Source organism: Alternaria triticimaculans (genome assembly GCF_023758025.1).
Source record: "Alternaria triticimaculans strain BMP 0046 chromosome Unknown scaffold_1, whole genome shotgun sequence".
Taxonomy (NCBI): domain Eukaryota; kingdom Fungi; phylum Ascomycota; class Dothideomycetes; order Pleosporales; family Pleosporaceae; genus Alternaria; species Alternaria triticimaculans.
Window position 1 is genome coordinate 3,940,409 of NW_026055958.1, and position 26,503 is coordinate 3,966,911.

At 53.2% G+C, this 26,503-nt stretch overlaps 9 protein-coding genes across 9 annotated transcripts; 2 read left to right on the top strand and 7 right to left on the bottom strand.

Annotated features, from left to right (window-relative positions):
• Window positions 1-5,904: 5,904 nt before the first annotated feature.
• J4E78_001319 (uncharacterized protein) lies at window positions 5,905-7,292 on the bottom strand (the record flags this gene model as incomplete). The annotated part of the gene is made up of 3 exons (XM_049361978.1): window positions 5,905-6,449; window positions 6,503-7,051; window positions 7,208-7,292. 3 exons carry the CDS (start codon window positions 7,290-7,292, stop codon window positions 5,905-5,907), a joined length of 1,179 nt encoding a protein of 392 aa, XP_049227261.1.
• Window positions 7,293-7,606: 314 nt separating this feature from the next.
• On the bottom strand, window positions 7,607-8,342 carry J4E78_001320 (uncharacterized protein; the record flags this gene model as incomplete). Its single annotated transcript, XM_049361979.1, has 2 exons — window positions 7,607-8,212; window positions 8,319-8,342. 2 exons carry the CDS (start codon window positions 8,340-8,342, stop codon window positions 7,607-7,609), a joined length of 630 nt encoding a protein of 209 aa, XP_049227262.1.
• A 641-nt stretch (window positions 8,343-8,983) lies between these two features.
• On the bottom strand, window positions 8,984-9,364 carry J4E78_001321 (uncharacterized protein; the record flags this gene model as incomplete). Its single annotated transcript, XM_049361980.1, has 1 exon — window positions 8,984-9,364. The coding sequence occupies one exon, from the start codon at window positions 9,362-9,364 to the stop codon at window positions 8,984-8,986; it is 381 nt and encodes a 126-aa protein (XP_049227263.1).
• An 861-nt stretch (window positions 9,365-10,225) lies between these two features.
• On the bottom strand, window positions 10,226-11,390 carry J4E78_001322 (uncharacterized protein; the record flags this gene model as incomplete). Its single annotated transcript, XM_049361981.1, has 5 exons — window positions 10,226-10,419; window positions 10,471-10,509; window positions 10,563-11,154; window positions 11,221-11,300; window positions 11,360-11,390. 5 exons carry the CDS (start codon window positions 11,388-11,390, stop codon window positions 10,226-10,228), a joined length of 936 nt encoding a protein of 311 aa, XP_049227264.1.
• A 2,601-nt stretch (window positions 11,391-13,991) lies between these two features.
• On the top strand, window positions 13,992-16,090 carry J4E78_001323 (uncharacterized protein; the record flags this gene model as incomplete). The annotated part of the gene is made up of 4 exons (XM_049361982.1): window positions 13,992-14,176; window positions 14,339-14,450; window positions 14,509-14,521; window positions 14,658-16,090. 4 exons carry the CDS (start codon window positions 13,992-13,994, stop codon window positions 16,088-16,090), a joined length of 1,743 nt encoding a protein of 580 aa, XP_049227265.1.
• A 504-nt stretch (window positions 16,091-16,594) lies between these two features.
• J4E78_001324 (uncharacterized protein) lies at window positions 16,595-20,409 on the bottom strand (the record flags this gene model as incomplete). Its single annotated transcript, XM_049361983.1, has 5 exons — window positions 16,595-16,999; window positions 17,059-17,508; window positions 17,557-18,330; window positions 18,378-18,655; window positions 18,705-20,409. The coding sequence occupies 5 exons, from the start codon at window positions 20,407-20,409 to the stop codon at window positions 16,595-16,597; spliced, it is 3,612 nt and encodes a 1,203-aa protein (XP_049227266.1).
• A 1,162-nt stretch (window positions 20,410-21,571) lies between these two features.
• On the bottom strand, window positions 21,572-22,415 carry ARF6 (ADP-ribosylation factor, Arf Arf6; the record flags this gene model as incomplete). Its single annotated transcript, XM_049361984.1, has 5 exons — window positions 21,572-21,616; window positions 21,672-21,787; window positions 21,840-21,986; window positions 22,090-22,275; window positions 22,322-22,415. The coding sequence occupies 5 exons, from the start codon at window positions 22,413-22,415 to the stop codon at window positions 21,572-21,574; spliced, it is 588 nt and encodes a 195-aa protein (XP_049227267.1).
• A 1,354-nt stretch (window positions 22,416-23,769) lies between these two features.
• J4E78_001326 (uncharacterized protein) lies at window positions 23,770-24,831 on the bottom strand (the record flags this gene model as incomplete). The annotated part of the gene is made up of 3 exons (XM_049361985.1): window positions 23,770-24,226; window positions 24,280-24,715; window positions 24,774-24,831. 3 exons carry the CDS (start codon window positions 24,829-24,831, stop codon window positions 23,770-23,772), a joined length of 951 nt encoding a protein of 316 aa, XP_049227268.1.
• Window positions 24,832-25,342: 511 nt separating this feature from the next.
• Window positions 25,343-26,417, top strand: J4E78_001327 (uncharacterized protein; the record flags this gene model as incomplete). Its single annotated transcript, XM_049361986.1, has 3 exons — window positions 25,343-25,490; window positions 25,541-25,706; window positions 25,757-26,417. 3 exons carry the CDS (start codon window positions 25,343-25,345, stop codon window positions 26,415-26,417), a joined length of 975 nt encoding a protein of 324 aa, XP_049227269.1.
• Window positions 26,418-26,503: the final 86 nt, after the last annotated feature.

A 26,503-nucleotide genomic window follows, 5' to 3' on the forward strand; every position in this document is an offset into this window, starting at 1 on the left:
TAAAGAGCAAAAGAAAAACCGACAACGCATCAATATGTCGAACAAGCTACATCATCAATTGTTGTCATTGGCTTGCCTTCCAGGCCAAAACAAGTTTCGAATCTCATCATCCTGTTCATTCATCATGTCCACAGTGGCCAGCTCAGCAGCAGCTTGAGCGCGAACGCGCATGCGCGCCAAGTTCGACATGCGTGTAAAAGTGGCTTCATCGTGCAGCTGAGTCAGACCAGGAAAGCCATAATACTCGGCGATCTCTTCTTCTGGGACATCGTCGCCACGACCGGCCAGCAATGCGACACGGCGGGCTCGTGCTAATCTACTCGGCGCGATATCGCGTGTTGGGGCGATAGGTTCGGTGGTGTTTCGAGGCGGATCCGGGTATACGGTTCTCCCAATGATAGGACCTCGAGCCGCAGACTGCGTAGGTTGTGGAGGAATGTTGTTGGTTGCTGAGGATCCTGGCGTCTGGCTGGTGTGTCCCCTTGAGGCTCCATCTAGCAGTGTCTGGATGTCTTGCTCTATTCGTGCTGTCCTCGCTCTGCTTAAATCCAAATCCGCAGCGGCACCAGCAAGTCGGCTGCTGAGGTTCGAATTATGTGGAGATCTGGCTTCTTCAGCGGCTCGTAAGTTCGCCATAGCTTCAATGCGTGTCATCCTGATGCTGGGGACATCTGACGAGGCATCCGACGAGCTGTCTTCTCTAGCAGCCTGTCTAGCTAACATGCGTTGGCGTATGCGTGCCCTGATATTGGGACTCGATTCATCTGACGAGCTGTCTTCTCCAGCAGCCCGTCTAGCTGCCATGCGTTGGCGTCTGGGCGTCCTGATACTGGGAACCGAATCATCCGACGAGCTGTCTTCTCCAGCTGCCCGTCTAGCTGCCATGCGTTGGCGTCTGCGCTCCCTGATAGTGGGAATCGAATCATCTGACGAACGGTCTTCCTCTGCGGCTCGTCTATCCAACTGTTGAAGCTCCTGTCTGCTGTCGCGCCTGATTCTGTTCAACTCTGCCAAGTTTCGCTCGAGGTGTACTGCTTCGGCACTGTCGTGTAGAAGCCCATCTTGAAGACGCGCCGCTTCCAGTTGTCTCATTTCTGCCACCGCTAAGTCATGCCTAGATTGCAGTCTAGCCCGTTCTTCTGCTCTTCCCGATGCCGTTGTCTGGTCGGCGGAGCTGGCTGCTGCTTCCAATTGTCTCATTTGAGCCACCGCTAAGTCTTGCCTAGATTGCAGACTAGCCCTTTCTTCTGCTCGTCCCGATGCTGACATCTGATCGGCGGAGCTGGCTGTTGGCCTACCACCTAAGGCGTGGTAAGCCGGTTGCCTACGAATTAGCTCTTCGATTTCTGGGGCTTCTCCATCCGCAACCATCTGTGACATTCTTTGCATAGTGTTCCTCCTATTTTCTGTGGGACGCTCAGGGTCCCCATCTTCAAGTGCCTCCTCCATACTACTTCTCCAGGTTGGTGTGCCCACAGACCGGAATAACATACGATCTGCACCGGGCGGGATCCTATCAAGCGCTGTGCGGGCCTCTTCATCCTCTCGTTCCTGCTCTCGTTCCTGAGCAGTCTGTCTCAGCCTTCGCATGAGTTCCCTATCTTCCGGAGTCATCTGTCTAGACATCTCAGCTTGGGTTCGCCTTGCCCATCCCCTGATGGACTCTGGTGTATTTGCAGAACGGATGTTGCGACGATCGAAGTTTACCGGTTCCGTATGAACCGATGTGCGGGTCGCGGCAGTCTGTCGTCCCAAAGCGAGCTGAGCCAATCTTAGGTCACCTTCCTCAACTCTTCCTGCACGCCTGAAGGCTTGGCGTTCTGCCTGCATTCTCCGCTCCATGATACCTTCTCGGGTGCGAGCATAGCTCGATGGTGCTGGAGCTGGCGCCGCATATAGCTCACAGCGGCAGTTGGGACAAGTGCGGTTTCGTCGTCCATCGCCTTGGAGCCAGGTGAGCAGGCAGACAGCATGGAACGTGTGGCCGCATGGGCGAGCTATCTGTACCACATCCTCGGCGAGGTGTTCGGCACAAATCGAGCAATCTGATTCTTCGGGCTGGGGCCCTGCTGGTACGATGCCAGTCATGAAGAACTCTCCTTGGCTGCGGAGAGCGGGCATGTTAGACGGCGGTGTGGTGTTGGTCTGTGGGACAGTACGCTCGTTAGAAGACGATGATGTATCACTAGGCTCCGGAATTCTACGCCCGACGTAGGAGTCCATGTTCACGGCTGGGCTGGTTGGAACTATCGGGTGGGACTGGAGAGTCAAGTGTGGGTTGAGGAAATTGTCTGTTGAAACCCGGCGGGGATCACACAATATAGGCTCCTCTTTATTAGACTGTGAACAGCATTGGACTGTGCCTGTACAGCACTGTGGCGAGGCAGACATTCACTGTGTAAGATCCCATGGACAAGATCTATGGCCTACTACTTTCACTGCTTCTGCTGTGGTCTTGGGTGAAATATATGCCACGATGATCTGGGCTTTCGCGTCCTCAGGCCTTCACTCCCGACATTAAATAGGAACCGGGGCTGACAAACAAGACATTTGATCAATGATTTCTATTGTATTTGTTCGATGTCTACATCAAACCGTTGAAGACCCGGTTAAGGTAAGCCCTGAATCAATGGCCAACTACCCATCATTAACACGAGCTGCATCATGAACATTCTCTTTTCACCCCACTTCAGAGCTCAAGGGGTCTTATGCATTGTCTCTTCGAACGCGCTCAAGCTTCAATCGTAACCAAATCGCCCAAACCGCGCTCATCTTTCTCCTCTTTCTAACACGCCTGATATCTCAACGGAACAAGTCTAGTTTGATTCCTCAGGGACTTCGGTGCTATTGTCATCTTCTTGGGGCGATGCAGACCGTGCTTCACGAGAACGAAAGCGCTGTGTTTCTGATGCAGCGGCCTCTTGTGCTCGCTGAAGAATAGAAGATGGCCTAGGACGCCCGGGGGGATGTTGCCTGAACGCAGTAGGATCTGTTGATGCGGCCCTGAAGGGTAGTGAGTCATCATGCACGTGCCTCACGATAGTGCTAGATACGCGACGTGGATTTTGTACTGACCTTGTGTCTTCCGCGGCTGCATTCTGGTTACCTTCAGAAGCAGGCGGAGCAGCAGCTACGGTATCAGAGCGTGTAGTCAAAGTAGGCAACGTAGGCAACGCAAATCGGTCATCGTTGAAGTTTCGTCCGTGAAGCATGTTGCTGTTCGTGGCGGTGCGGGGACCGTCTGGGGAGAAAGGAAAGAGTGGGCTATGGACTCTTGAGACGTCGCGGTGGAAACCTGGAGGGGAAGGATATACATAATCTGATGACCCTAACGATCCATCCGAAGCCGGATAGCGGTTGAGTATATACCGCATATCTGACGGTGGCGGATAGTCCGTCGACCATATAGTGTTACTATCCGTCGACCATATAGTATTTCCTGTGCCTATAGCTCTTGGATCAGGAGGCTCGCGAGATGACCGTAGGTCAGTAACCGATGGGTCGGCAAGTCGAGGAATCGCGATTGGCGGCGGCCGATGCGCAGTGTTATCCTGCGGCCCAGGCGCCGGCCCACCGTATAGATGGGCAGTTTGTGGGTTATTCCAGGCCATCGCTCGTATCTGTTCCCTTCGCTCAGCGGCGTTCATTGCACGCTCTCCAGATGCTTCTAGATTTCGGCCTATCTGTGTTTGTACCGCACGGAGACGATCCAACAACATGACCTGCTCGTCTCGGAGTTGATCAGTAGTGCGCGTAGCTAGATCAAGCCCTGACCCTGGTAACTCGCGGATTCTGACAAGGCGTGCAGCCTCTTGTGGCGAAAGAGGTGGGATAGCTGCAAATCCGGTGTTGAGGCCTGGTACTTCTGACAGGGGGCGACGCTCCGCGATAGCACGTGCTGCTAGATCGGCTCGAGACTCGCGTGGTTGATTGGAGAGTCCGTTAGATTGAAATGTTGATGTTGGAGGTCGTTCCGGGATGAATGTTGGAAAGGGAATATCATCAGCATCAGAATGTTCGTCCGACCGGTCTACATTTGCCGATCTATGTCCAGTTTCTGGTTCTCTAGCGGATGTAGTAGGCCGGCGCAACGCATCAGTCATTGCTATACCGGCCGCCGAACGAGCAAGTGTTTGGAATCGCGAGTTGTTGGATGCATCCCGTCGCTGTTGATTCAATTGCTGCTGGGCGAAAAGCTGGTCATGCGCCCTCACACGTTCTTCGAAATCAGCCATAGACTGCGCGAGACGGGACTCACGATCGGGACCACCAGTAACTCGGGGAGTATTCGTCTGTGGAGTCTCCGGAGGCACCAGTTCACGCTCTGAAGCACGTAGCAACGCATTCAACTGTTGAGGCGTCCGCTCTCCAGCAACAGGTTGCCGCGCACGTCCAAATCGCGCATCTGGCTCGTACAGCTCATGTCGACAGTTCGGGCAAGTACCTCGCTTCGCACCCGTACGCGGCGCGCTCTGATCGAACCAGCTCTGTACACAGACGGTATGAAACATGTGGCCGCAAGCGTGGAACTTGACCACGTCGTCTGAGAGAGGTTCAAGGCAAATCGTACATTCCGCGTTCTCGGGAAGAGGCTCTGCGGTAGCGTCGACGGCTATGACTCCGGTCATGTAGAACTCTGGTTGAGACCGCAGAGTGGGCATATGGCTTTTAGGCCGGGGAGTCTCAGCTGGCTCAGGGTTCAATATGTTCTGAATACGACTGACTGACGCTAGACGCGATTCCAAGGTTGGGTCTGACCATCTAGTTCGCTCTGTGACAGGTCGAATCTGAGGAACGTGTAGCTCATTGGCGTTCTCGGTTTGACCTACCGGCCTGTATCGTGGCGCAGGTAGAGGTGAATCTGGGCGCGGTGTAGTGGCGGCTCCTTGGCCCTCTGCTCCAGTGACGGTCGGATTACTGGGAGCGACGCGCGCAGTCTGACTACCGAGAGCGCGGCGAGCCTCGTAAGCGTCCCTTGCACGAATCAGGCGCGAGCTGTTCCGAAGCCTGGTATCTTGTTGCGAACGTTGCTGTATTTCGCCGGCGTCTGCTTCCGAAACCGACAATTCCCCACGACGGTGTTCAAGACCAGCCATAGCAGGCTGCAGAGGTAGGGGTACGAAGTCAGTATATGTCTCACATGCACTTCGTGTAGCCATAACTTACCATTCTAGCCCGAAGGTCCTCCCTTATCCGATCGTTTCGCTCCTCCTCGGTTTCATCTCGCGAATCACCTTGATCTTGCGGTGGAGGTGGCGACGCCATAGTCGCGGTGTAGTCAAGTCGAGTTGAACTGCGATAAAGATAGTCTTTGGTGCGTTCGTTCGCTCGTCAGTATTTGATGGTAGTACTCTCGGCCAAAGAATGTAGAGAGTAGATAGTGATGTGGTCGTTTATCAGTATTTTGTGGGGAGGTAAACAATCAAAGACCGACGAAGGTGGTGCAAGAGCAAGTGAGATACAGCCTAGCGCCTTGTAGCACAAACCGCCAAGCAACGAATGAAAGAGGGAGAAGGTGGGAGAGAGGTCGGCTGGAGCGTTTGTCCAAGTGCACGCTACTTCCTGAACAAGCGATACTTCTCATTTGATGGAGCTGATCGTACGGGTTGAAGTACGCGCTGCTTCCAGGGTTCTATGCAGAACTGTCAGCTACGCAAGGGGGGGCGGATTGTAAGGCACGAAAAGCAACACATACCATAGCGCAATCGCGCAGTCCCGCAATCTCAAGATCCAATATTCGCCACGAGCCATTCTGCCAATACAGATACTCCACGGTATGCAGCACTTATAAATTCGTAAGAAGGAGGTTACTTTACTCACAAAATTCCCAAGATGAAACCCATTCCCCATAACCTAAACGCCATTGGATGCATCCTCCCCTCTATCAACCCCCCAAACCCTCATCTAGTCCCAGCTCTTCTTCTCCACCGACGGCGTCCCCAGCACACCAACACCATCACCCCTCCTCCGTCTCTTCCCCATAACCTCACTTGCCCAATCAAACATCTGCCACGCCCAACTCCCCGCAACCATAACACCACTGACAACATTGACCAGCCTAACAATCAGTCTCCAGAAGCCACCCCACTCCTCCACCACCGCCAGCAGAATAGGCTCGATATCGAACTTGACGAAGATACCCGGTACGTAGGTTTCGGCGACCTTGTGGGACTGCGAAGTAACGGCGTATTGGTTGGTCTTGATGGCGTGGGTGGTGTGGAACATGTTTGAGAAGGGCGTGTCTTCTTCGGATGTGCTGGATGTGAGGTAGGGGATCATGGATGCGTCGTCGGTGTAGATGGTGGGAACGATGGAGACGTAGTATTGGAATTTGTAGAATTTGTCTTGGGGTGTTGGTGTCACAGCGATGGTGTTGTCGAGCGGGTTGACGAGCGAAGGGTAGTATGGGCCGAAGGACATTTCGCGGATGATGTGCGAGAAGTTGAATGCTGGTAGATGTTAGCAGGTGTTATCTTCGGGGTTCTTGATCCTTTGGACTTACTGGAATGGTCAAGATGCTCTCCAAACTCCATGTATCCGTGGCCCCTAGCCGTGATGTGGAAGTCGCCCTGTACCTTGTTTCCAATGATACTGCCGTAGATGCGGCAGCTGTCAGTCTGTCCGCGCACGCGCGGTGTCTTGCTGAACTTGCTCTTCCGCGCCTTGCCCAGCTGCTCATGTACGTCCTCGATATCATCCCATCCAACTTTTTTATCTTTGCCCAGTTCGTGTGTCCCACTCTCAGCGTTCTTGCCGGTCCATTGTGCCCATGATGTTGGGTCTTTGCGCAGAAGCTCGCCAGCCAGGGTGCGGTCACCGGCAGCATCTTGCATATTGACGTGAAGATCGGCGCAGCGCATGGCTACTATCAAGTCGAGGTTTATCCGCATGCCGTGGGCCACGCCCTTCTCGACGGCGAATGATTGTGTGGTTGTGCCGGCGAACCAGCGCGCGATCTCGGACCAGGCGAGGTAGATGCATGTTATGATGAGCGTCACTGTCCACGCGGAGGAGTTGCGACCTTGTACGAGGTACGTCTTCTTAGTTTTAGCTGTAGATATCCGTTAGCCTTGGGTTCATCTTGGATCGATCGCGGTGTCGCATGTGGCTGGGAAGTCGCATCACGACATGTATTGGCCATTCGAGACCTTCAAACTGCCTGCTATTCCTCCCTCCATCTCGACACCCGCACAAAGACACCACTTACGAAAAGCATCGAAACTGGACACAATGCCGCCCTTGGCTGGACCAAATGGGTCCTCGTCGTGCCCGTTGTCCCCGTAGCCGTTCATGGTGGGCAGTCAAACGAACAATCGGGGTGCTGCAGACCCAATTTCGATTCGGTGAACGGTTAGGTAAAAGAAAGAAGCGTGGGTGGGATAATGAACGACATTGATAGCTGGGGTTCATGCCGCGTCGCGAAAGGCCACCTTGAACTGCTGCAACGGCCCGCGTCCGTGCCCGCGGAAGAGGCCCGATTCGGAGGGCCCCGCCACGTGCTGCTTTTACATCACCAGAACATCGATAATAGCTTGCAGGTCATTATTTTTCTTTCATTAGGCTCATTACTCTATGGTGGATGTATATCGCCATGCATCATCAACACTTAAGCGTTGGTGTCACCCAAGTTGCTGAACTTGGAGTCGCCGCCTTGAGCCAGGTCCCTGTTCTCCACCGCAGCACTCGCCGCAGCCGCCTTCGCCAACTTAAGCTCCGCTTGCCTAGAAGGGTCATCCTTTGTACCGATCTCGCCAAACTTGGTGTTACCGCTCATGTTGGGGTCTTCTTTCAAGCTGGCACCCTTGGGCTGGAGAACACTGGGGTCAATGTTCTTTCCAGCAGCAACACCTGTAGGTGCTGTGCCAGCGCTGGCAGCGCCTCCTGATGAAGCACCTCCACCAGCAACTGCGTATGTAGGACCGACACCGGCCTCCTTACCCAGACCCTTGCCCGAGTTCATGATCTTCTCCTCGTTCCATCCTTGTTGCGCGTCGCGTGCCTCGGCATTGACGGCGGCGTCTAGCTTAGTGGCGTTTGATGTGTCGTGGGTGTTTGTGGTGGTTGATGCTGATGGCTGCTTGCTTGCTGCGGCTTTGGGGTTGCCCTCGCCGAATGAACCGTCGCCCTTCAGAGACTCGCCTGCTAGAGAGTCTGATGTGACGGTGCCGACACCCTCGTGGACGGGGATCTTAGACGCGGGGTCCGTGGTTACCTAGGAGCAGTAAGTTAGTGGGTGTTTCTGCGATTCCGTCATGGCAAATGAGGTCATGATTCAGTGATGAAGAATGAAGTATGAGAGCTCCAGACGGAAAACATACCTTCTGTCCGTGTGAAGCCGACATGTTGTTGTTAGGTAGAGTTCTTTTGTGTTGTGATTTTCGAGATTTTGAGTAAATCGATTGATTGGATTCGAAAAGTTGTGGTAGTTCAAGTGGTATGAGTACCAAAAGTCAAGTGCAAACTTGACCTATGTATACCGTCAGACTTCAAGCCCCGATATACTTGCGTCATGACGTCGTCACATTGAGACATCCCACCTTACTTCAGCCTTACCTAGGTGCTCAAAACAACCCCGCCTTTAGTCGAACGGCCGTAGCAGTGGTAGCTCGGAAAGCGGCAATTGGCCCACCCATACATATGCTAGAGTCGGGCATACGTGCATACTGCGGCTGACATGGCGTCAGGAACGGGCCATCCGGGCTGGTGCTGTTGGTGCGGCTGTAGCATGCGCGGTCCAATCCAGATCGCGTGAGGCGTTGGCACGAAGTCTAGCATGGTGCCATTAGATTCATTCATACATCATCATCTTCATCACGACATCACATTTCGATAGGTAGATGACATGTTTGTTTGTTCATTCATTTCATTCGTTGATCATCGTAAGACTGCTCTTGCAGTCTGCTACTAAGCGCAGTGATAGTAGCCATAATCATACAATCCCATGATGCTTCGGGTATCTCATTATTCTTCCTCCTGCAGTACTCTACTGCTTGGCGCCCGAGCTGGGGTCGTTCTTCTGTGGGTATCCGTAGTCCTTGTTGGTGGTGTCGGCAAGACCAGCCTTGTCCTTAGCCTCGCGCGAGACAGCGTCGTTGGGGATGCCACCAAGGCCATCCTTGGCCTCACGTCCGGAAACACCGCCAGCACCGACAGCGGGTTCGCGGATGGCACCACCGCCGGAGGCGAAAGAGGCTTCTTGACGACCGGAGCCGACGTTTACGGTGCTGGCATCGGCAGAGTTGAAGTCGGAGGCGACAGGGGGCTGCTCGGGGAGAGGGAGGTTGGACTGAACCTCGTTGACAGCTTGGGGGTTACCCTTCATGTCGACGGTGGTGGGAGCGTAGCCTTGCTGAGAAGAAACCATTTTGAATGTGTTTGTGCTGAAGATATGTTAGCAGCATGAACAGACGCGTGCTTGTGGATGGTTTGGGGGCGTCGCGCCAGGAACGGCAAACTGAACCCGTCCACCACACCACCTCTTGGAATGAAACTTACGTTGTGGGTATAGGAAGAAAGATAAAGTTTTCGAGAATGTGAATTTGGTCGTGAAGATGCAATTGAAGTTGTGGTTGTGATACTGAACAGAAAAGAGAGTTCAGGCGCGTCGTGGTTTTATTATGGCAGTGGGGAGCGGTTGCCCCACCGGTGACGTCGACCTGATGTAATTCCCCATCGAAGATTGCCATCAAACTCTGACAAGACCCTTCCTCACATCATCGCAGATCGGGTATGCTTCTGCAGAAATAGTTAGCGTTACTTGTGCTTCGGAACGAGCGAGCCGCTGCGTGTCGCGTGCGGTGTTGGCAGTGGAGGCGTTCCAGGTAGTGTCTCAGGCGTAAGCGACACAACCTTGATCAAAACCTCACAACTGCCAAACCCTTGTAAAATTGCAACGACTTGGGGATTGCAGACTTGGTAACATTACGAATATAACTGCATTGTAAGCTGCAAAGAGCATCCCATTGTCAACGCCTCGAAGCTTTGTTGCGACCCACAGACTTTAGTTCAATCGCCAACTCGATATTGGTACATAGAAGCAGTCTGAGAACGAAATCGAATCAGTATATAAGTGGAGAAGACGGAGCATGGAGCCCCATGAAATGTTGTCAAAATCCTAGGAACCGAACCCCTGTGCACGATCCAAGTATGACCAGTCCCGTGCGGATATTCTTCGGTCCCGGAAGTATCGTCATAGTACCGGATGATACTCCACAATGATATTGGTTCACGGTATCGAGGCCCAGTTGCGCAGGAACCAGTCTTGGAAACGAGTGACCTGCACGTCTGGGTAGACTGAGTTAAGGTAGGCGGGTACCGCAAAATCATAGCGCCCCTCCGCTGTCGCGAGGAGCGGTGCGAGCCGCCTCTGTCCGGCTGTGTCTCCTCCCAGTTGAGCCATCGTCATTTGGTACTCGAGATCTGCGTAGTCGGTCAGCAACTACATGAATGCTGTAAAGAATACCTGCGTACTGGCGGGGGCTTGGTAGTCAATGCTAGCCCATGGTCGGTCTAAGGACATGTTAGCAAAGTCCATTCATCAGACAGACAGTGATGATACTTACTACGGCACGCCTTGATAGCCTCGACCAAGGCATGGACGGTCATACGCTCACCACACATGCTCATCTCGGAAGGCCAAGTTGGCATGTCGAGGGCACGAACCACGAACTGTGCCACATCGTATGCGGATGTCAGGCAGATACAGGAGAGGTTTTGGTTTGCGTCGTAAATCGGTGCCATCGAAGTCATCTGCCGTGGGTCGGCGATGAAGTCTCCCTCGTTGCCATAGCCGCTATGAGTCCCAAGACGATGAGACATCATCCCGTTCACCGAGAAGCGCTCATAAAGTATGCCACAAACAAAGACCGTATACTGTATATTGGCGCGGTAGTGGTTCAGTAAGGCCAACGCAGAGTTGCGGCCACGATCGAGCAGCGCGTTCTGGCCTCGCTGAATTGGCTGACCTTCAAATTCCGCAGGTGCAAAGCGACGAACCCGGCACTGTACAGCCGCTTCTATTAGACGGAGTTGAGGGTTGCCCAGTACAGTCGAGATGACGGTATCGACACCCATCAATGCATGCTGCAGAGATGTAGGGCTGTTGTAGTCAACGACTTGACAGTTGTAACCAGAAGCGATCAGGCTCGTTTGATGCTGGTGATCGTTAGTTCATTACTTGGTACTCGGGAGATGAACTGTGTTCTTCCAAGGGGTGCTTACGGTTCGCGAGAGAATGATCAGCTGGTGGCTCGTCGAGTTGTTGATCTCTTGTGCTATCAGAAGCGCTAGACCAGAAGTGCCTAACAGTGTAAGAAGGTTGCCCGAGTGTAGTTTGCTTGGCTTTTGATAGCTGCCTTACCTGCTATTGCGACGCGCATGTTGCCAGACATTGCTTTGCTTGAGCTTGTTAAGTTAAAAGAAGATGCTGGGGCGTATGAGCTTATAAGTTCGATCCTGTATCTTGTGTAGCACAAAGCCGGACGTGAGTTGGGCTTTAAGACTGCCTCCGTCAACACCATCACATCGCTATGAAGGCCCGTGACTCACAAGGGTGGCACTGTATCGGTGAAAAGGGTGAATGTAACGCACAAGTTATCGTGGTCGGCCTGAAAGATTGCAAACAGGGGAAAGCTGCACATATGGGAACATCGCTTACAATACAGAGTTATGTGGAAGTGACGCTGCCAATGAGATTGACTTGTAGCGTAAAGAAACACAAACAAAGCCTGTTACATCAAGGAATTCCTGAAGCCCGGTCTAGTGCTAGCACGTAGGTAGAACGACTGCCACCGTCTTCTGCAACGTGCATGGGTGTTCGGAGGTTGGCGTGACAAGATATGATGAAGGGCTAACGGCGGCCCTCTTCGCCTCTTGGGTACAGTTGCCTGCTTTCGACGCCTTTCCCGCTGGGTCAAGTGTTCGCTAGTCAACAATCAGGGGCCGATTCGCTGGAGTGTTGTCCACGACAGCTCCCGTGACTCTTGGCTCAACATGTGATACAGTGGAAGAGATAGCACACTTGTTGCGGACGGCGGACAGAGACCGGGAAGAGAGGAATAGAGGCCTAAGCCCTGCATCCGATCAGAGGACTAGAGATGAAATCAACGGAAGAAACACCTGGCCCCGGCGAATCAAAGCCAAACGAGCATCGAGACCGTGCATAGTCATGTCCTGCGACAATAGCACTAGGCAGTGAGCTCCAACCAATTAAAGTGCTAGCTGAACGTTCAGTCACGGTCCGCGTTCCAGTGGTAGAGTGGCGGTTATATCGTGCGAAAGGATCTCAGACTCCAGAATCTTCGCGGCGGAAGCGGAGTTTGCGTACGAAAGTGGACCCATAGGGCTAGCCCTATACCACGATGCGACCGTATCTCTGACCGAAGTGTAGATTCTCGGGTGTGAAACCCTCATCCGAGGCTCGATGCAGTAGCTCGCCTACGCGAACAGGAACCTAGCGGTCGGGTTTTCTTGTTTCGTAGGGCTGTCAGAACAGCACACCGTTGGTAGCTGTGATTTGGGCAAGGGTGCCATCCGCCAATCATCCATCGTAATGGCAGGTTAGGAGGTAACTGGTGATGACGAGATAGGAAAATGGGGCCAAAACCGGTGAGGCTCAAGGATTGCACGAACGCCAGAAAGCCACAGGCACTCGGTCAGATCTCGATGGCCAATACGCGAATGTTGAAACTCCAGAAGTGCCGCACGCAGCACGTGGTTGCGGGATAGTAAGCTGTCTTACGAATATCTTCTGTCGGCTTCGGTCCGAGCAGTGCAACTCTCCTTGGCTCCTGAACACAGACATCGTCAGAGTGTACTGTACAAGGCAGAAAGACACCGATCAGTCTTGACGCGAAAGATCTGTATAATCAGGCCACGGAACCCTCCGACTCTTGCTCCAAAACCTTCTGCCTTGTATGGTTGTCTTCACCGGTGGATGTGGGGTACGAAGGTACGGAATAATGAGACCGCGACTAGACCAAAGTGCATGCAAAAGGTCAGATGCTAAGGAGGACAAGTGAGTATGCGCATCTGCGGGAACAGAGATGGAATGGTGGTTGAGCATCGTGCAAGCCCATCTGACGGTGAGAGTTACCGCCAAGAGAGTTAGACCGCAGGCCGGACTGGATAGTCGTTGAGTAGCGTGTCGCTGCCTAGATTGCAGTCGCAATGATGCGTACAGGCAGGGTAGGTCATCGGAGGATACCGATGGTAGAGAGTTTGTGTCAGAACGTTGTGATGAGCAGAACCGTGCATTGTTTGACTCGTGTTTCGCGGATGTGGCGGGGTGATTGGAAGGGTTAGCGCGTCACGTGCGGACGTGTTTCACCACTATCCTTTTTGAGTACTAGCTTTGTCAGTGCTACGCGTGTGGAAACAGAAGCATGGTTTTCGTCGCGACTCCTACGCGTCTTCATCCCGCGTGGAAGCAGATGATGTCGAGAAAGGGGCGGCAATACACCGCGGGCCAATACTGTTGGAGGAATCTGGTGCTCAATGGGCTCTGCTCACGCGCGTTCTTGGACGTGTTCCGAAATAGGGCTGAGAACCTTGGAAAAGCAAAACAGATAATTGTCGTCCCGCGTTCGCGTAGTTCCTTGCACGACGCCGAGATGAACCACGAAAGGCTATCGAAGTGATGAGATGCACGCGTTTTCGTCAGCGATGCTTAGATTGGGCGTGATAGAATGTGGAAATTTCTCAGCCTCATCATGCTCGTGCATGCGTGACCATCTGCCGCATGGATAATACAGGATATGAGGCTGGAGTGGTCGTGTGCACGGGCGGCAAGTTCAGTCAAGTGGTATGCACGACATAGGCAAGCGCTCGGCTCGGACCAATCTGATACGTACGCGACTGAAGACGCGCCTCGCACACTACTTTCCTGCCACCATATTGAACGCGTTATTCTTTCTACTATAACACTCTTTCATGGTAGCTCTTCTCTGATCGCCCCAAGTCCAATTACCAACATCCGTTGTTGTCATCCCATCATGTCCGCCTCATCGCCCTTGCCGTCGTTTTCCTCGCCTGCGTCATCGCGTCTTCCCACCGTCAGACGCGCCAGTTTTAGTGGTCAATTGGCCTTCCTCGTGCACTCGCAGGAAACTGTCGCAAACCACATGCCACCGGATGTCGACAACAAAGCTCTTGCTCGCCAGAAGAGAAGACGCACCAGGTATGCTCTCATTCCATCCAAGTTCTGCCTTTCCATCTCGACCGTGTCGACCCATGTTCAACGCGTTGGTTCGTGCGCAACCTACCATCGGGAGCTACTTCGGCCTACCCCGCGGGCACGACTCTCCATCACCCCATCAGCGCTGACCACGACATCTTGCAGCAAGGAAGACGAAGACGTGTTGAAATCGGAATATCTCAAGAACCCGAAGCCAGACAAGGCAGCACGACTAGAGATCGTCCGCAAAGTCGCGCTTGGCGAGAAAGAAGTTCAGGTAAGCGCCAATTTCTCCACGTCACGAGTGTGCGCGCCTTGCTAACATCGCGTCCTAGATTTGGTTTCAAAGTAAGTCAATCCATCTGTTGTGCGCGTCGATGGTGCTTGCTTTTCAATCGATCCGATTGAATCGCTCCGAAGTGTTGCGCGTGGCTTGGTTGTGCGCATGATTTTCGAAACACGTCCTGATCACGCTCTGCTTTAGATAAACGCCAAAACGACCGCCGTCGCTCACGGCCTCTCGAACCATCTTCCACGGCATCGCTGATGTCTTCTTCTTCCACCATGTCGGACCCGCCCACCGAGGACGAGACGGTAGCCATTGCGCGCAATATCGATAACGCGCCGGCGGACGAGTGCCCGAGGTCTGACCCACCCGAGCAGCCCGCAACGCCAGAACTCACTTCCGACGAAACGATCCCAGAGCCACGCACCATCGACACTGCCTTTTCTGCCAACGAACCAGAGAACGCGAATGAAGTTGTCGCAGAGCCATCTACCGAAACTCAACATACCGAAAATGCCTCCGCTGAAATAAGCAACTCGCAGCAGGCTGCACCATCTTCACAGGGCGCCGCGCAACAACGCACATCATGGATCTCCAACCGTCGCAGCGCGTCGTTCGTCCGCTATCTGGACGATTACACGCCCGAAGTCATCACCTTTCCGAACGCCCCTCCGAAGCCTTCAGTATCACCTGACCATGCGACCAAGACCCCTTCCCGGCCACTGAAGCGCAAGCACTCTTTCGTGCGGATAGCGACCAATGAGGACGGCACTGCGCGTATCGTCACCGACCTCGACAAGACGCCATCGCCGCCAAAGTCGAAGAAGACTCCATCTTCCTTCTCCCGTGCCGCTGCTGGCCTGCGACGAAGCTACAGTGCAGCTGGCTTGAACGACCGCCTAGCCGCCGCTGCGCGAGGCGAGCCGAGCCCCAAGGTACCAAGGACAACATCGAATATCGGAAGGAGCAGGGATTCGCGCGCATGGGAGTTCTGGTGTGATCCCGAGAGCCGGTCAACAACCAGCCTGACAACGCGTGCCGAACAAGAGGAGAGTGGCAGTGCAGCTGACGCGATTGGCATACTACGCGCGAACCGAAGGATATTGGCACAGAACCAGGCCCGCCAAAACAGCAGCCCGCTGATGGCACGCCACAGCTCACACAAAGTACAAAGCAGTCCACTCAAGAAGGCGCGCGGTTCCATGCAACGCGCGTCCACCATCAACGGCCGCTTCTCCAGCAAGGACTATGCCGACTACAAGAAGGGCGGCGAAAGCACCGAGTCGGACGAGTTCCCGCAAACGGAGAGCGATAAGGAGAACTGGGAGCCCAACGCGTCCAAGTCTGTACGAAGAGACCGCCAAGTCGCCGCTACGCCCCCTGCTTCACGAGCAGCTCGCAAGATACTGGGAGAGAACACAGATCTGATGTCGCAGACGTCAAGTCTCGGTGCCATGTTGGCCAAGGACAAGCGGAAAGCTGGCAAGGGTGTTGTCGACCCCGAGCAAGACGATGAGCTGCGACAGTTCATGCACGGTGACGACGCGAGTGGTCGCTCGAGTATAAACTCAGCAGAAGAAGCTGGATGCGTAGAGGGCCTGCTCAAGCTGAGCCAAGGTCAGTGGAAATGATCTTCCAAGCGCTGCATACATTCTTAACGTATCTTGACGACGGGTTGGCGCAATTTTGGTTCCTGGCTCTTCATCTTTATCGTTGCATTCTAGCGCTACGGCGTTTGTATTTGGTGTGGTTTAGATTAGGGAAGGCCTGCAATATGGCTAGAGGTGTTAGTGTAAGGGTCATCCAGTGTTGCATGTCAACGCTTCAGTACTATTTAGTCAAGCTTCCGAAAGGTTAAGCGACTTGTTTCAATAGAAGTCATGTCATTCTTCAGCTCTTCTCACTTAGTGCCATGCTAGCGAAATGCGAGTCTTATGGGGAGTTGCAATGGGTTTGCGGGTGAAACAGTCAATTGAGTAAGGAGATCTATGGGCAGAAAGCAGAGTCTATGGCAACGATGTAGGGAAACGCAACGACAGACGAAGGAAAGAAGGGAAATCCACAAAAGAGGAGAGAACGAAAGAAACCGGCCACCCCTATGGCACATGCCCATCCTCTTCCAGCAAACTCACACCTCACATCCAGTACATCGTGTCAAGGAACTCCCGTGCCCTGTCCTCACCGCCGATGCACTCTTTGTTGAAACGGTCCTCGTACTCCTCCTTCAACTTCTTGTTCAAGCGCTTCCTCACTTCCTCCTGGTCGGCATCTTGTTCCTTGACCTCTTCGGCAGTCTTCTTGTGACCTCGCGTGCGCTGCGGACGATTCGCTTTCTTGTTCGTCTTGTCTCGCTCAGCTTTGACGTCGTCTTCGATCTGACGCTTGAGTTTGCCCCAGTACTTCTTTGTGTCGGTGGTGGGATTGTACCAGGGGCGCATGTAGCAGCGACCTCGCTCGCACAGCCTGTCTGCATAGTAGGCTGGCGGTGCATACGATACACCCATAGTCGCGCGGACGTAGGTGTGACAGAGGCGATGGGTCTGTGAAGGGGAGTTGTAAGCACGGGTCAGGGCTTAAGGATAGGTCATGGGGTACTTACGAAGTCCTGAAGTTCTTTCATGGAAAGATTCATGCCGTTGTTCAACACATAGTAGTGGCAAGGACGTGCGGTGCCCTTGATCGCGTTGTGTGTCTGGAGGAAGAAATCGCTGAAGTAGGGATCCGTGATCGCGCTATCCACCAGTGTGCCGGGAAAACAATTTTCGTTCTTGTACATGGCATCTTCTGCGCGTGCTGGGAAGAGACGGGTGTTGTGACGCTTGGTGACGATGACCGTAGTCAGATTGAAGGACGGTGCTGGTACATCATATTCGGCAGCGTAATTCGTGAAGGCTCTCTGAATGGCAGGTATCTCTGTAGTTTCGAGCTCAGCGTATTGAGATTTAGAGACGCCGTCGCGGTAGTAAAGGACGTTCTTTGGGAACTCCTGGTGTTCGTCCCACCAAGCATTGAGTAGGTCTTTAACGGCAGCCTCGAAGTGTTCAATCATCTACAACGGTTAGCATGTCTTGTTGAGGCATGAAATCTCGAGACTTACGTCGACATTGTCCTGCAGATGCAGCACTCCACGAAACCTTCCAGCGTTGCTTTCGACGGAACCAACAACTGCTGCAATCGAAGGACAGGTCTCGATCGCACCACTTCCTGGATGCGTGATGTCCGCTCCAAGCACTAACGTGTTTTCGAACCATTGGTTCACTCCCACAACATTGTGGTTGATGCCTTGCACCTTGAGATTAGCTTTCATCGCGACATTTGCCATGTACTGCTCCATGGATTTATCGTTGTTCCAGCCACCGTCCTTGGGCTTGGGCTGGAAATTCTGCTCTGTCGCACATATCGCCTGAAAGCAAAAGATCTTGTCGGCAAGGTACTTGAAGTGGGAGTAGACTTGTTGATCCTTGCTGGGAAGCATCAAGACCACAATGTCTGGGACGCCAGCCTTCTGCTTATCCTCGTAGAGTCCTTGGAGCTTGTTGCGCAATTCAACCTCGGTCACGGCGTTCAACCTCAGAGCGTTGGGATCGATATGGGTAGCCGTGTTTGCGGGGCAGACACCCGTTGCTATCAACTGCTGCTTGAAATGCTCCATGAACTTGTTTGAAGCCTCATCGGTGACTTTTGGTGCTAGCAACAGCTTCCATTTGATGCCGTTACGAGAGCCGCGGACGAACTTCTGCTGTTCGAGATTCCATCTGCCGTTTTTCCACTTTGCCGAGTTGTTGTTCCCGTATTTGATGCTTGCGTATGGCAGCCGAGCCGCCGGAATTTGTAGCATAGTTGGGTTGATCTTAATCAATGGACATTTGATCTGGCAAAAAGTTAGTGGGGGTCATGCCTAGAAGAAAGAAGTCTCACCAGGGGTGCAAGCTGCGCATGAAGGTCGCTATCCGGAGGAAGAGCACTGACGTCACGCGCGAGCTGTGCGAGACCTTCATACTCTATCCGAGCTCGGTTTTGACGAGGCGACAGACAAGCCAGCTTGTGGAACTGATTGGCGACGGCATCTGGAATAATCCTGGCCCATATCTGATCGACGGGAATGACGAGGTGTTCCGGAGCGAACCACGACGGCTCACCGGTTGAGCTCAGATCAACTGCAAGTAGGTCCTTGTGTTTCAACTTCATGTGATAAGCTAAGTTTGTTAGTTTTCGTAATTAGATAGGTTCAAAAGAGGTACTTACTTTGCTCCAGATAATCGGCGACAGTAACACTTTTCGAGTTACCGGTCAGATTACCTTGCGCGTCCTTTTCGTGGAGAACGAAACGCTGCTTATCAATGCGTTTCCCGAATGCCCGAATCTTCTTGGTACGATTGTAGCCAGCATTGATGTCTGATGCTTGGGCCTTATCAATTCGACCTCGATTGTAGGTGATATAGACCTGTAAGCCTTTGAGCGCATAGGCATCACTTCCAAAGGTCGCAAGACCACGTAAGAGGATTTCGCTAACCACGTATGGGTTCCAGAATGCGCTATTCGCCGGGTTGACGTTTAACAGTATCTTGCCCATACCGGCCTTTATGGTGTAGTAGTAGCCTCTAAGAGCTCGGAGTGGATATTCGATATCTTTGTTTGCCTTCAAATCGTTCAGTGCATGCGATACGAAGAACTTATGCCCATTGAGTTGCAACGTTTCGCCGACATTGTCGAAACACTTCGCGAAAATGATGTTGAGGGCATTCTTCACTGGTTCTGGGTCGTATGCTGGCGGGTCTGGATGACTGCTAGCTATGTAGCTTTGGAAGGCTGCGATGTCCACTAATCCCATGAAACGGATGTTCAAGCTCAGTGTGACATTACGATCAACGACTTCCAATATGCGCCACTCATCCTTCGTATGGGGCGCATTGGGGTCGTGGGAGGCGATCTTTGGCGTTGTGACGAGACTGTGTATGTCTTTCCATGCGATGATAGTATCAACGTAGTTCGTTGCAAAGGAGTCTTGGTTGTTCTTCAGAAACGGAACGTTCTCCATGACAGTCTTCATAACTCGTCTCCTGGTGGCACGTTTTTCGTTGTCGGGAATACCAGTGATGCGATACTCATAGAATTTGGCATTCGTATCGATGTCAACTTCGAAATGATTTGTGAGCACGCTGTTCTTCTTGTCGTCTCGGAAGGCATCTCGGACAGGGTGCTTCATCTTGCCCTTCAGGCCGCTGAGGCGTGCGAGACTATTGCTGCCCGGATCATATTTGTTTCCTGCAGAATACGCGGTCTCTTCTGGCGCTTTCTCCGCTAGTTCATAATTGACAGGAGTCCATGAAACGCCTGGAGAGTCTTGAATCGGCACGGTAAGAACAGCTGACGGATTGCCGGCCTGGGTCGAGGTACGGGAGGTAGGATCCACTATGTCCTCACCAACCCCCGAGCTTTGGGCTGCGCCTGTTGTCTGAGTGGATGGAGGAGGGGTAAATACCACAGACGTGGGTGTAGAGGCGTTTGCCACAGGCGGTTGAGTAGACGTGCTTGTTACTGGAACAGGGGCAAGGACAGGAGCAGAGGCAACCGGTACAGGAGCAAGGAGAGCTGTAGGTGCAGCGGGCACTGGCACGACATACGCCCCCATCTGCGCCGGCGGCAGTCCAGCCATGAAAGTCGTAGCTCCATTAGCTCGAGGATGCTGCCTAAGCTGAGCATAGTGAATGTACGCAACTGCGGCGTCTTGTTGACCGGCGTTGAATACATCATTTGAGAGTGGGGTACGATCGTCGAGCGAGGGACGGGCGTTATGGCAGTCGATGAGAGCGTGGTTCTTCTTCTTGACTTGGCCCGATTTGCACCAGATGCATTTGTTGTACTTAATATCGGTGTTGATGTCGCGTTGGAATTGGTCATCGAGTGCGGTTTTGGCTGCGTCCAAGGTCATACCTGGGATCTGAGCCATGGTTGCGGTTTTGACGTGGAGGAGACCAGGAGTCGCGGGTGATGAATAGTGATAGGAAAGAGGCGTTGCGATGCCTTGAGGTTGAGTTCTTGTCTTGAGTAACCGGACAAGGTATCAGCTGCGTTCGCTGGTGTCCATCTCAACACTGTCCTCCAGCATCTTCATATACACATATCTAAGTGTCTCATTGCTTGTCAATACCTAAGACAAGCCAACACAATCGTGTTTGGGAGGCAGTTTTCGGAAGACAAAGAGTGCCCCTAAGCACTCTGAATTGTCTGATTGTGACGCCAAACCAAACAAGCCAGTCTTGGATGTCAGTGGAGCAACTTGGATATCGGCGAAATTAGCTAGACGTGAGTAAAGTGAGTTCGGAAGTGGATTACAGTCGTATACGGTACTGCACAGGCGGATTTCAAAGCGCTGCAGGGCCATCGGGACCGCTATGCTGATCTCCAAGCTTATGATGCTGTATCTCATAACAGTCAGCTCTCGTTCAGTCAAGAACACTCGGCTTGTTGAGGGCGCAACTCACCTCCATGCAAGCAATATGTGGAAGCTTGCTTGTCTAACATTCTTCAGCGCGTACACATCGCAGCAAGCGCTAGTACCCGCAAAGGAAGCATAGTGAGCTGTGATCATAACAAAGAAGTATCATAGGCGTATACCAGAGGAACGAGAAAGTTGCGGGGTCGATAGATCCGTAGGTTGTGAGTGCGGGGAAATGAAGTCGCAAGGACGGGTCCGGAAGGAGCATCAGAGGAGGTAGTCGCGGCCAACCTAGAAATTAGACGTCAAAAAGTCCACATCACCATTCACACCACCACCACCTCAACAAACACACAGACACGGAAATAAGTTCAGTATCGCTTACTTATAGACAGCCCAACCAGCCAACCAACCAGTCAGCCCAGCCAGGCACCCATCTGCGGACCGCAACAGGAAAAAAGATCTACACACAAGACAAAAAAAAAAGATTTGTACATATCTAATGTACAAGCCCCAATTAAGAAGATTACAAGACGATAAGAGTAAGTGCGACATTAAGTAAAGAGGACAAAACCGGGTATATGCAGGGAAGAGCATGCAAGTCGTTCAGGTATCGCGGACAGTGTGTGAGAGAGGGACGGGGATGCGCGGATCGCGGTGGGTAGGAAGACGTTTATTTGGCGCCGGGTGGTAGCTTGACGTTGTTGGAAAGCCAGGCCTAGATGGTCGTGTTAGTAGGGTATGCGCAAGTAATTGAGGCAGTTCGAACGTACCAATCCCTCAAAGATACCCTCTCCTGTTGTCGCGCAGCTGGGCTCCACCTTCCATACGTGGTCTTTGGCGATCTTGTCTAATTGCAGACGGTCCGAGACTTCCTTTGGTCGCATAGCTATGTCGTGTCAGCCCAATATCCTTCACATTGTACATCATTGTCTACGCACCTCCGCTGAGATCCTGCTTGTTCGCAAATACCAGCAACAGCGCATCCTTCATTTCTCGGTCCTGGATAATCCTTGTGAGTTCCTGCTTGGCCTCGTCGATACGGGTGCGGTCGTTGGAGTCGATGACGAAGATGAGACCTTGGGTGCCTGCGATTGCGATTAGCCACGTCGTTCAATTGATAGATGTCAGCAGGAGCCGGGCGAGGTAGAAGCCATGCGCATGCAGTCGCGTGCATGTCGACTCGCCTACCCGGAACCGTGCCTCCGCGGCCCAACATACCAGAGAAGTAGTGTCTCCAGAGGGGACGGATCTTGTCCTGGCCGCCGACGTCCCAGACGTTGAATTTGGTGTTCTTGTATGTGACGGTCTCGACGTTGAAGCCGACGGTAGGGATGGTGGTGACGTCCTGGTCGAGCTTGAGCTTGTAGAGGATGGCTGGGGGAGTTAGCGACAGTGTATGTGGTGTGATGGTGGTGCGTACTGGTCTTTCCGGCGGCGTCGAGGCCCAGCATCAGCAGGCGCATCTCCTTGGAGCCGAAGACCTTGGCCATCATCTTGGATATTGAACCCCCCATGGTGCTGATTTACGCGTTATGGACTGGGTGGTGGTGTCGAGTGGGCGGTATATCGGCGAAAGCGAGCTATAGCTAGTGCGCGCGACGGAGGACGGTAGACGGCAGGCGGTCGGGCGTGATAAGGCGTCGAGGTGAGATTCAATGGTGGTCGTGTGTGGGAGGAGACGTCAAGATGTAGACGGCACAGGAGATGCAAATGTGTAGCGACTCGGGACAGGGTCTCGCGTGGGCGCTGGCGCTGTTCATGAAATGAGGTTTCACGCTGCTCAGGAGTGAAACCGCAGCAGGCGCGTTGCAGATCGCAGCTGCCAAACGTCTGTGCTCCGCCCAACGGCTTGATCGTGACGGGTTCATCCTACACGCCAACCACACACCTCCATCACCGCCTCTCCTGCTTTTGCCTCAGTCGGCGAAAAGGGGCTCACAGCTCGACGACGCCCTTTGATTGCGAATCTTGGCTAAGATGAAGCAAAGGGTCTCCGCATGCGTTACTCGCTGCATCTGCATGCGCGTTGGCTGCACGATAGCTGCAGCTAGCCATATAGTTTCCAGCAGCCTTTCCTGCCGTGTGACTTTGCCGCCGCCGTTCGATTCACCGAATGCCGGCAAACGCAGGTACGCGGCGCTACTCCTGAGATTGATGAAGCCGTGGGGTCTGCGCCGTTCGCGTGGGAACTGGCAGCAGTTCACTCACTGCATCTTGCCTGTACACACGGCGTTACCGTGACGTATTCCGATCTTCCCGTTTGGCTAGCCCTCCTTCGGGATTTAGTCTCTGCTATAGTCGGCTCAAATATCGTCGAGGCCTGATGTCTCGGGCGAAATAAGCCGATGCAAGAAGTTTTCTGCGACTTGTTGCTCGAATCGTCCCTCCAACTGCCCGAGCATGACTGCTACAGTCGAATGTTGGTCCGCGTTACGAATAGTTCTTCACAAGGCCTGTACACTGACCACGCAGGGTTAGTACCGTCCACCATGACGTGGTACACCGTGCGGACCATGTGTTGAAAGAAGCATAACTACCGAGCTTGAGGGATTACTGAATCGGGGAGGAACCCTGGCGCCAAGCCTAAAGGAAACTTGAAAAACATCGTGTAGAAAGCCGTGCTACCGAAAAGGAAGGTGTTCGTGAGCCATACGTGAGCTGTTCAATAATCGGAACGTAATCTTCATTGGATGGAATGTATTCTTCCTCCATGGCTGCCATATACTTTTTATGCAGGGCATTATTCTCCCTACCCCACCGCTATGCAACGCCTCCAGGGCATCTCGTAAGATGCTCGCCCAAGTTTCTCGTACTACTCTACACCTCTACGCCGACCACTATGCAACAACCCCACTACATCGTGAGAGCTTAGAATCCATCATCAATCCCCCGGCTCTTCTCCTCCTTCCTCCTCTCGTTATTAACATCCCACCACCACTGATGCGTCTCCCACGTTGACTTCCCATCGTCCTCCTCCCAGGGCTTCGGACTAAGAATATAATGAATATTCTTGACATTCTCATCCCTCCAGATCACATCATGCACGCCCTTATTCCTCAGCGTCTTGAGCGCATTGTAGGTATACGGCAGCGTAACCCAGCGGCCGTTGAACAGATCGCCCAGCAGCGATTGGTCAGCGAAGTCGTAGTCGCCGGATGCCTCGTTGGAGAGCTGCTCGAGGATCAGGTTGTAGGTTGCGAGCGAGGGATTTACGACTTGGAGGCCGCCGTTGGGCATGCGGAGGCCGGCGGTTGAGGGGGCGCCTGTGTGTTGGGCGGTGGTGGGGTCGGCGTGTTGGGTTGTGAAGGCGCAGTTCTCTGGTATCCTGGAGTTGTGTTAGTCTATGTATCATATGTATGTATAAGGGAAGAGACATACCAGTCCTTGGGGTAGTGCGGCTTCTTGAGCGGATTGCACACGCATGCGTGGCTCGCTGCAAACACTCTATCGCCCTTGCCGCCTGTACTCGGTGCGTCCAGCTGCAAGTCCATGAGCTCGTCCATGTTCTGCAAGACCAACATGTCACTGTCTAGCTGTACCACCCTGTCATACTCCTCGAGCGAGAACGGCGTAAGCTTGCTCCAGCAGTCGTAGAAGCGCGGGTCTGCGGTGAAGTCCTTGGACTTGATTGGCAGCAGGTACTTGACATGCTGTTTTGGTATGCCGCGCTCATCGAGCGCCTTGTGGCCTTCTTCGGGGAAGGTATCCGTGTACAAAGCGATGAGCGGGTACTTTGTGCCATGCTTCTTGAGCGAGTAGTCGAGGGTAAGGAGACCGGTGAGGTATGCCGTGTTGGTGATGAGAGTCGTCCATACTGCGCCAACATTAGTATCTGGGTCTTCCAAACGCGCCCCGCCAAACATCCAACATACCTTTCTTCGACTCTACACCCGCAGCGGGCGCCGTCGTCGCACTCGTAGTCGCCGACATGGTTACCTAGAACACGTGTATCGAATGCGCGCGCGCCAACAAAGTTATCAAAAAGTTAGTGAGAGCGACAACAGTCGATTAGCAACAGAAAGATCAAACCGCGCCATCCTCGGTCGCACACGATCGCAAGTGCATATGGAGGGGCAGCCGCTAATCTATGAAGGAACCATCGTACCAATCTGGCAAGCCAATCTCAAGGGTCCAGCCCTGGAGAGAAGCTCAGAAGGCACTAAAACGCGACTTTCGGGGGTCCGAACACCGATCTCTCGGCCCTGTCGACATCGTCACCATATCGCGGGCGCTTGTACGTTTCCGATATGCGGAACCTGCAAGTTGCCTACTGACCGCTGCTGACAATTCCACCGAGAATAATGGCTTGAGTTGTTCGACGGCCCTGCTTCTCCCTACCTTCGCTTCTTCGTGATCTTTTTGACGTGTTGGGTGCCTTTTGTGCTTTTTCTTGGACGGGAGGCATGATTCCGATATTGTACCGAAGAACAGCGACGCGACAATGGCTACCTCAGCCCTGAACCTGAAAGCTAGCGACTCACAGCCGGCGGCCACCGCGCTGATAGCTACCTCTGATGAGCCGAAGAAGTCTCCCAAGCACTACCGCGGCTTTGTCGCTGGGGTGTTCAGCGGCATTGCGAAGTTGTCTGGTAAATTATCCCTCTCAAGCACATGCATTGAACAGGGCTAACAAAGATAGTTGGTCACCCCTTCGACACGGTGAAAGTCCGCCTCCAAACGACCGAGAAAAGCCATTTCCGCGGCCCGGTAGATTGTCTGATGCAGACACTCCGCAAAGAAGGCTTCGCGGGTTTGTACAAGGGCGCTACACCACCGCTTGTAGGATGGATGTTTATGGACTCGATGTACGCAGACATATACCCCTCCAAAAACTCACTGTACTAACACCACAAAGTATGCTAGGCTCCCTAAGCGTCTACCGCCGCGTCCTCAACGATCGCGTCTTCAATCCCCCCTCACACCTCCAATTCGGCGAACAACAGCGTAAACTGCCCGTATACGGTCACGCGTTAGCAGGCACAATGGCAGGATGGACGGTCTCCTTCATTGCCGCGCCCGTCGAACACATTAAAGCACGTCTGCAAGTCCAGTACGCCGCGGATAAGAAGTCGCGACTTTACTCCGGACCAATCGATTGCCTCAAGAAGATATACACTGGTCATGGAATGAGGGGTGTGTATCACGGTCTCAGCGCTACACTGCTCTTCCGCACGTTCTTCTGCTTCTGGTGGGGAACCTATGACCTTTTCACACGGCAGCTGCAACAGCGGACTTCGCTGTCTGCTCCCGCTGTCAATTTCTGGGCGGGAGGTTTGTCGGCGCAGGTTTTTTGGTTGACGAGCTACCCAAGCGATGTGATTAAGCAGCGTATCATGACGGATCCGCTGGCACAAAGAAAGTTTCCGAGGTGGAGAGATGCCGCGAAAGCGGTGTACAGGGAGCAAGGCTGGAAAGGGTACTGGCGGGGTTTTGTGCCATGCTTCCTGAGGGCGTTCCCGGCGAATGCCATGGCATTGGTAGCGTTTGAGAGTGTCATGAGGAGTTTGCCGGAGTAAGGCGACACTTCACTCCCCTTGTTGTTCTAGACTTAGCGACTCATAGCATTGTGATACCACTCATAGATGATAGATGTATTATGTAG